Raw genomic sequence first — 9783 nt, forward strand, 5'->3', positions numbered from 1 at the left:
GACGGCCGATGTGGCATGAGAGTATTGTTAGTTGTGTAGGTCATGGTTGTACGAGGGCTGGGATACTGCCAGGGCACCCACACCTAGACAGGAGGACGATTAGGGTCCTCAACCAAAGCCTTTGGCTCAAAAGCCTAACCGCAAGGCAGCGGTGTTTGGCGGGGAAATGCAAATGCATTACCTTTTCTACGGAACAAGTCGCCACACATGTTCCAACCCCCAACCTGGAGGGCCAGGAGACTGTGTTCGTTAGACCTCTAACCATTGACCAACCTGGTATGAGAGACTGCGAGTGTCGCGCGGACACCCCCAGTATAGCTCAAAGGGTCTCCGAGGTACACAAACCGCCACACCACGGTAAAGTCCAGTCTCTTCGTATTCTGACGCATAGTTCTTCGGGGCTTCACAAATAGGTGTTGCTCGTGCAATCTATTCCTTTCTGAGAAACACACCTCTCATCTTTTTTATCTCGTAGATTTGTCTTCCGTCATCGAAACAAAACTACCGCTTTACGCAGTCCAGTCCTTGTGTAGACCTGCTTGGGCCTGTACCCATTCAAATACTTCCTTCTAAAGATTGTCACACTCAGATCGACAAAACTCCGACGCTTCGACTGTCTGTCAACAAGGTCCCGGTCAAGGTTCGCTTGGGTTTTTCGCATCCATTTGGAACAGCCAGTGACCGTGAATTACTAACGAAAGATTACGTTCCAGTCGATGTAACTGAACACGGGGAATCTCTGGAAACCGATGGCACCACACACAACGTATTAGCCAAGTACGTTTTCCAAGGTCTTTTTCATTGATTCTGGCTTAGCATCCGTTTGGTCACGGCATTCGTTGGCTAGACTGAACAACTTATCCGTCCAAGTGTACTCTGTCCGTTTTTTCTGTAATCTGGGTTACTATATTGATCTGGAAATCTTCGTATAGCTGATCTTCCGTGTCGAGAGTACCCACTTTAGCAGCCATACACAAATATCTGTTCGTTTTAGTTCTCACGGCCTTAAAAGATAATGTGGTGGTAGAGTGGACGGAATGTTTCCTAAGGAACTGTGTGCTCGATGTCCATTCTTTTGTTGTTCTTTTGGTTGGGAGAAGGTCCCGACATGTGAAAAGCGCCGTGTGGGATGAGGATTTTCAACTACTGTCCGTGATTATTTATATGATTTAGTTTACTTGGCCACTGAGCCTTCACGTGGTGGTATTGTGACTCATATTTGTGAAGACAAACAACCGAGTAAACACTTCTGCTTGATCTACACTGTACCAACTCAATATTGTCGGGTAGTGACACTTGCAAGTGATCATCATTTGAACCAATACAAGATACCATTCCACACATTCAAGGTTGGTCGGTCCCTGCTTCAGCTGTGGTTTAACTTGACTTTTGTGAGCTTCAAAGTCCTGAGTTTTGGAAACCTCTTTTTAAGATATTTGCATTATAAAACAGGGGGCGAGATCGCTCATAGTTAGAGCGCGGATTTACTAACCGGAAGGTCCGTGGTCCACATAATTACCTACAGTACTTAAAACAGGTGAGCCTGTAGCCCACACACTTGACTGTTCAGCCCACAGTCGCTCACTGGATCACGAGACTTGTCTCTTTTTCGTGCCCACAACCACGTCACATTAAGGTGACTCATCAGACGTCGATTGTCTGCACCGTCTAGTGAGCGTACCAACCACTCATGTGCCGACGCGCTCACATATACGCACTGGGACCCACATAAAGGGAAACCGAACCCAGTCAAGACACAGACTCGCGCGCGCGCAGGGAGCAGGACGTCAACCTCTCCACAAGTCCACGGACAACCATGGAGTACGTGTAGCAGCCAAACTGCGGAGAAAAACACGTTCCCGCCGTCCGGACTTTCACCAAGGGACCCTCCTGACTCCAGATCAGAAGGTTGCGTGTTCGAGTCACGTCGGGCTCACCAATTTTTTGTGCACAGGTGGTGATAGCCATAATTCATTTCAGAAGGTGTATGTGCACTAATAGAAGTTTTCAGTATGGTTGCGACACGTATAAAAATAAATGCAGTGCGAGATGGGAGCGAGTCAAAGAAAGGAACTTAACGTCTGAGAGGGTCCCTTGGTGAAAGTCCGGACGGCGGGAACGTGTTTTTGACGAAACGCTTGGGTGCTGTCGGTGCTACTCGCCTTCCAGGATGTGGACCGCGTGATCCTCACTGTGCCTGGTTGGAGACACTACAAGATATGGCTGGCACCCGATGTCAGTGGCGTTCTTGTTGTCAGTTTCTGTCCAGATTGCCTGAATGAATGTCTGGAGGTGTAGGCACCTCGGAATGATTGTGTTAAGCTAGCACTAAGTCCCTCCCCCATCCACCTTTATTCTTTTCTTTACAATAAGGCTTTCAAATAAGTCATGGGTGTACGGCAGTGAAGCATTGGTGTTGAGCACTGATGTCATGCTGTCGTTGTCTGTTTTGAGTACTGTAGATAATGATGTGGAAATCAGCGTTCACAAGCTGACTGGAAAGCTCAGATGATCCTGCGGTTATGGCCCTAAACCGGTAAGCACCGATTGACGCGGATATTGAGGTTAGCCGAATCACCTGGGTGAAAATCAAGTTTTTTTTCTATCGAATCACGGTGTTGTGTTATTTGGTAAACTAGTTTTCAGACGAGCCAATCACGTGCTTGAGATTTTCCTCTTTTTCTATAGTCTATTAGCCGCCTTTCTGTTTGACATCGATATTTCTCGGTGATCCTATTCCTCCATTTCTATTACTTCTCTTAAGCGAGTGATGTCACCATTTGTTCCATCGCAGAAGACAAACATATTTTCGATCCTTTTCATCACGTTTTATCAAAGTTGCCTGCAGTGCTCCCCCGCCTATCTTTCTCTCGCAGGTGGTCCTCAGGTGGGGATCAAGACTTACTGTATGCAGAAGCCTCCGTCAAGGTGAATCCTAACCACATTATCAACATCAAACCCAGACCTGCTCCCCTACATGGTCCTCGATGGTCCTACACTTATCTGCTCAAGGACCCCATCACATTGGTGCTACGACCACGAGATATATCACCGATAGTGAAAAACGAAGTTGCTTCCTATCCTCTTCTGGTTCCCAGTCAGGATTCATCTGCTCAGACAGAGCAGTCATGCTACGATTTGTATCGTGGTCAAACGGCTGAGTTTGATCTAGAATTGGCCGTTTTGCTTCGTGGTGTGGTGCAACCAGGTATACCCAAGGTGAGCCCAAGCGTTCTGCTCTGTTGCGTGCAAGCTTCGTGTAGGTTTTTACGGTCACAACTTTCTACTCTTCCTTATGCAGGTTGAAGTCAGTCTGTTCCGAGTAGCACCTTCCACGGATAGCTCAGAATCTACCAGGTCACCACTCCTACCGCTTCACGGTAAAGCCACAGACCAATCAAACTATACGGAAAATGATACGCCTTCACACGTTCTCCCACCATCCCAGCAGACGGATTCGTTTTTGTCTGCTATAGCGACAACTCTAACAGACACCAAGGGCGTTTTCTTCTTTGGCCCGATTCCCCTGAACCCCACCGCGGTATCTGCTAAGAACCAAGCCAGTTTACCTGATCCTCGTACCATGTTTCGTGTAGAGTTGAGTAAGGCAGGCTACGAATTTTCAGAACACACGCTGGACGACAAATTTTCTCCATCCAACTGGGTATTCAAGGCGACAAAGTTATCTCTGGTCGAAGTCCTCGTGCAGACCAAGGGTGCGGACAAACGACCATTACAAGGTATGTTTTGATCTTTTAACACTCCGGTTATCGAATAACGAGTATCGTGCAACCCTTTCATCTTTATTGGTAGCCACTTGTAGCGCTCTTCTAATTCTTCCGAGAAGCGGTTGAACAACTATGTAAGTGGCAGTTCATGCCACGTGATTTGGTACTTCCTACCTCCCGGATCGCTGACCAATCGGCTCATACCGACGGCAAAACGCGATCAGAAGCAAACGCAACTTAATGTTTGATAATGGGCTCAACTTGTTGTTCTCTTTAAGGGAGCCTACGTGCTAGATGCTTGATTGATTGTCCACGCAACGGGAGAAGTCTTTGTTGGAAGTCGAGTTGGTGTTCACCATCGTTCTCAATTTACTTCCCCCTCCAGGTGTCCTCGTCTCGATCATCGGAGAGGGTCACCGTGGTAACCAGTTTACGGACCATCTTGGAATGGCAAATTTCGTTGGATTGGCACCGGGTGAGTGACGCTTTGCAGCTAACCTTAGTAAACTTTATGCTATTTTCACTCAGATGTTTACAGCCTTTCAGTCGGAGAGTAGCACTTTTCAAGTCCTAGGAGGAAGTTTGCTGCTTTTTTTGCACACTGTGGGAGAAGCTGATTTAGTTGCGGTGTAAGCATTCCACTCTACTTGACGAAATCGGTTACGCTTTGATTTGTGCACCGGTATGGAAAAATGACTCCACAGCGGAAGAGCTATGGAATGTGGATCGCTGTTGGTTTCTGACTCGGGAATGGTTTCTTCAACGTCTGAATGCCACTAAAAAGTGTTTGTATAGTGCAAAATGTCCTTTGCCTCTTTTGCCGTGGCAGTGAAACGGTTACCGTCCAAGTAAACAAATTTACTGAACAGCGAGGTTTTTAAGTTCTAGAGCGCCGGGGGTCCCTTCGTTGCTGCTCCTGAGCAGTGCCATGACCCACTCAGGTTACCAAATTTGTTAATTACGTCCCATTCTCATGGTTATTTTGAAGTTGAGTGTACAGGGGTGAGACGACTCAGTGGTTAGAGCGCGAATTTACTGGTTGGAAGGTCCGCGGTTCGAACCCGACCTCTACCTCTCGACTTCCTCTGTCTAGGCTTGGGCAACCTGGCAGCATTCCAGCCCTCGTGGTTCCTTCGGGTGGTATGGCAGTTAGTCCACGAAAGGGTGTTACAGCTCAATGATTTACGACTTACAACAATAATGTGACACTCATGGCGATTCTGGAGAAATTATTAAGTGCATTTTGGGCCTATCCTGCCTAATTTGGGTCGGCATAGTGATAATTCAAGGAATCTGTAGTATATCACTTGTTAGTGAAAAGGCAGTAAGATATATGCTCGGACGAATGGCTTGGAATTAAACTTCCATAATAATAATAATAATAATAATAATAATAATAATAATGATCAATAATTGTTCAGCTGTAACACATTTTCGGTGCCCAACTGCCATGCTATCTGGATGAAGCATGAGGGCTGGGTTACTTCCATGTTTCGAAAGCTTAGGCAGTCGAGTTGCCGGGGTTGGGTTCGAACCACGGAGCTTCTGTCGGTAAGTTTTTACCCTAACCACTGAGCTATCTCCAGCGTGCGTTTTAGCATTGACATGACCAGCCCAGGCATTGGTTTTAGTAATTCACTGTGAGTCTGTAGCTGGATATGTGCTTATTGTGTTTTAATGACGGAGGTTTTTGTACGGATTAAGAAGTGAAATTTATTTGATAACCCAAGTAACGCAATATCAATTACGGCACTGTTGGAGTACCTCAGTTCATCAGGTGACCACCCTGGTGTTATGTTGTTTCTGAACGCATACCTGTTTCAATTTTGTACTGATCATCACTACCGCCGACGCTTCAGTGTTAGACTTACGACCAGTTTGGTAGTTGAGCAATAATGCACCGCTGTCCCTGAAAGCATTAGGATGACAATGCATACTGTGGTGCCAACCAACATCAAGCTGCTGCTGGATCCCTTTCAGAGCGGAAAGCCCAAGGTTAAAACAACAGCGGACCCGTTTGTCGTCGCTTTTGTGCCCTGTTTTCAGTCCGTCCAGCGTCGCCCTGTTTTTTTGGTTGCACACTCCAGATGACTGTCGAAATCGTGGCCAAAATAACCATGATACTCAACTGTAGTTGTTTTACTTTCGGAGGACTATCAGATTGATTTCTCTTGACTGGGCGCCGTTGGGTTTGGTGGTACTGTTGATCGGCAGTACTTTTTTTTTGTTCACGGTTCACACACTGACCAATAACCATCAAACCAGCGTGTTAAGCTTTGCAGTATTAAGTCGGGAACCAAAGAATGGACCCGTCCCTGGATTCAAAGAGGTCTCCCGTACCATAAACTTATTCTTCATCATTTCTCTCTTCAGGTCAGTATTACCTACGCGCAGTGATGAAAGAGCATGTATTCACTGTGGTCAAACCAAAATCCGAGAACACTGGTCAAGCAAGTCCAATCCTAATCAAAGAAGGAGCGTCGGTTCGGGTGGAAATCGAAGCCGATCGTGTGGCTTTCTCCGCCTCTGGCTTGGTGAGCTACCAACTCCCCCACCCGTCCAGTCTTCTGATTCTTTTGTATGCTTTGGGGAGTTAACTTAGTGTATGATGTTCAACTGATGAGTTTTGACACGTGGTCGGTCAATATAATTTTGTTGGTCTATTTTGAGTCTGTCCACGGTTGTGGCTGTCTGGCTTTTGTGCTGGCGTTTGTGGTCTATATAGTCGGCAGTCTGTAAAGGTTTCAGTTTGGCGCTGCTACAGCGAAGAAGCCGATCCAGAACGCGATTGGCGAAAATCTCGGGCCGCCTGTCGGTCCAGCTTCAGGGTGAGCTCTGATTGGCTGAATGTGTGGATCTGACATCCAATCATGATCTTGTGTCTGCCGGATGCCGGTTGCCAATGCTGCATCCAGAAGGCACCGTAATTTCCAGAATGTTGCCGCATACGCTTTATGAATGACGCGGTGTACATGTGTTTTTGGCCTGATTTTGGACGTTGATACACGCTGCACACCTTTGGTAGCTGCTAGCTTGGATGGTTCAAACTGAGAACTAAGTTGAGAAAGTACCGTTATTACAGTGAATGTTCAACCACTGAAGTAGCACACGGTCATCTCAGAACATGTGAGGTTGTTGATTAAGCACTTTGGGTGGCCAATTCATCGGTTCTGATCCACTACAGCATATCTTTTTTGAAAAAAATACTACACACATTTGGTTTTGAATGATGCTGAGCCTCACTTGGCTTTTGTTTTAGCATTCCTGGAAATATCAGAGCCATGAGATATCGCAGCAAGTCACAGTTCTAATCTTCCGCACTGCAGTAGGGTGCACTGGTCGCCGCTGATTGATAATTTGATCTCGACTGGCGACGAATCGTCTGCAAGCAAATTGCAGGTCATAACGATCTAATCTACATCCAATAGACGCATCTCAGCTACCAGTGTTTCGTCGTATTGTCAGCATCACCGGACGTTCTCAGTAGTTATTTCCTTATAAGGCCGTCTTTAAACTTTCATTCCTGTTGTTTAGACTAGTGTTGCGTTTCCCACTGAAATTCAGCAGCAGTTTGCTCACCATTGGACTGATTTGTGGGTTGCTTCTGTCGCCCTTGGAAGTCTTGAAAATGTACATTTAGGTGAATACGAGAAAGCGAGTTTGCTTTACAGTGTATTTGTGTGTGATAGTTGCATACGAACCCCTGTGCTTCTGGTGTACACGTGGATGTTGTAGCGTATTCCACTGCCTGTCCTGTCACAACTATGCATGTATTTTGGAAACTTTCAGGTTGTGGCTCTTGGGGACAACCCAGAAGCCAACGTACTGGTCGAGGCGTCCTGGATTTCTCACCTTCCGGAACATGCTACCGCCATGGAATTTCCGCTCCACACCAATACGGTTTGTCAGCTTGCGGGCAGCGACGCATCTGCCGTTCCACGAGAACAATCATGGACTGACTCAAATGGAACGTTTTGGATTCGTGGACTTTTACCAGGTATCTACCTGTTTGTTCCTGACTCTTAAAATTTTGAATGTGAATTAAGTCCGGTTTGTCGGTAGTCCTAAAAGTTATCCTCATTTTTTGTAAGACTAGCTGATGTAGCTTGCGTGTTGCGGAACAGTCATTTGAACCACGATGATGTTGACACAGATGTACCCTTTCAAACTTTCTGGGACCATATTGCGTTAGCGTAGCCAGAACTGCGAAACCCATGTCAGCTGATTGTACAGTGGCTAGATAATCAGGATTGCATCAGCAGTCCATGCTTACCGACTTTGACGAAACTTCACATCAATTCCGCTCTGTTCTTCGCGGATTTACCGAACCAGCACTGTTTGTTTTCTCTGTGGGCTCTGAGAAGCATATCTCGTGAAAAATGCCTTTATGGGTAACCATTTGCGCTCTGAGTGTAGCTTTTGTAATTTCAATTGTTGCTCGAGTAGCCTGGAGGTAACTGTTTCGAACACAAGTGATTTCTTAGTACACACACAATGCCTCTCATCATAGCACTCATTGTAGAGCTCTGTTCTAGGTTTTTCTTGGTCGAAAATAGGTGTCTGTCATAATCGGCTAACGTACATTTGCTTCTCGTACTTTACAGGTTGTTACTACGCCGTTTCCGTCTACACCACACCCGTGGAACAGGTCCCTTCGCTACTCTTGAACAAGGCGGAATTAGACAGAAAGCCAATCATTGATCGCGCGATACCCGAGGTCCTGTATTTACTCATGCCCCCTCACGATGCTTTGGGGCTCAAGTTTATCGCCATTCAACAAGCGTTTATGTCCACTGTGAGTAGATTCCCAACGACTTAGTGTAGTTTTCTTGTACGAAGACTGCTTTCTTCTAATATGTCATCTGTATATTCCTAAATCCGAGACGCTTAAGGTTACATTGTTAACGATACTTCTGCATCTGTCATCCTCAGTACTGAACTGTTCATCATGAACTCCCCTTAAGGTGAAAGTGCAAACCTTCACACCTAACCCGATAGCACCGTGCATTTTTCGAACCCAGCTGCGTCAAACTACAATGGTTTCGTGTATTACGACAATCAAACAAAAAGACAACTGGGTCGTTATTCTCCTACATGTTGTGCAAGTGCAACCTTCACATCTAACCCGATAGCACCGTGCATTTTTCGAACCCAGCTGCGTCAAACTACAATGGTTTCGTGTATTACGACAATCAAACAAAAAGACAACTGGGTCGTTATTCTCCTACATGTTGGTTTAATTCCGAATTTCCTAAATCAACCATTTTGCCAACCACCACCTCATCTCATTATCGTTTACTTCCCGAGAGGGACTCATTCTTTCCGTTTACCTCGGACTGTGTTTTGAACAGCAGTTGCCATAATTACTCAGGCCCAAAGCATACTGAATTGGTGGGAGGGAAGTCGTACGGCCAAGGTCCCCTCGGATTTAAGCGTAACAAATAGTTCGGGTCAACGATTCCGCATTTGGCAAAATTGTTTGTTCTCTCAGCCTTCCGATCCGAGTCTATGGAGCATGCGTAAACACCAGGGAGGAGCTGGTGGCTGCTTGGGGTGATAGTCTGCACAACAGCGCTCACGGTCGTGGTTTACGAGAGTTGGTCACTTCGCCTCTCTCGAATCGATGGCTCGTATTCCCAGAACGAATGTTTTTACAGATATTTATCCGGGGTATCCAGCTCCGATGCAACCTGCTTAGGACGAGAGTTAGAAGCGCTCGGCATGGTGGCCAGACGATCTTATGTCGTGGAAACTGTGGCCAACCGGAGAGTTTGGTGCATATTTTGCAATCCTGCTGGATCACGCATGATGCCAGATGTGCTCGTCATAATCGGGTTGCAAGGGAACTTGCAAAACGTCTCCACCGACTGGGGTAAACTGTCTTCGATGGTTGAGAGCCCCTACTTCTACGTCGTTCATCAAACCTGGCCTAATCGCTGTTCGAGATCGCCGTGCAACTGTAACAGACGTCAGCATAGTCTCGGATGGGCGTGGAGAGACAGTGTGGAATGAGAAGAAGCAGAAGTATGGTGCTGATGAATATTCCCTCGCCATA

At 46.4% G+C, this 9783-nt stretch overlaps 1 protein-coding gene across 1 annotated transcript in view; it reads left to right on the top strand.

The window, feature by feature from the left end:
- The window catches only part of T265_13966 (hypothetical protein), a gene marked incomplete at both ends in the record, with an annotated part of 48944 nt that overhangs the window by 22126 nt on the left and 17035 nt on the right, over positions 1-9783 (top strand). Inside the window, 7 exons of the mRNA XM_009171396.1 lie at positions 476-777; positions 2877-3219; positions 3302-3740; positions 4114-4203; positions 6102-6262; positions 7518-7725; positions 8333-8523. Of these exons, the coding sequence (XP_009169660.1) occupies positions 476-777; positions 2877-3219; positions 3302-3740; positions 4114-4203; positions 6102-6262; positions 7518-7725; positions 8333-8523 (1734 nt within the window). The remainder of the gene's footprint in view (positions 1-475; positions 778-2876; positions 3220-3301; positions 3741-4113; positions 4204-6101; positions 6263-7517; positions 7726-8332; positions 8524-9783) is intronic.

This window comes from Opisthorchis viverrini (assembly GCF_000715545.1).
Source record: "Opisthorchis viverrini unplaced genomic scaffold opera_v5_124, whole genome shotgun sequence".
Taxonomy (NCBI): Eukaryota; Metazoa; Platyhelminthes; class Trematoda; order Opisthorchiida; family Opisthorchiidae; genus Opisthorchis; species Opisthorchis viverrini.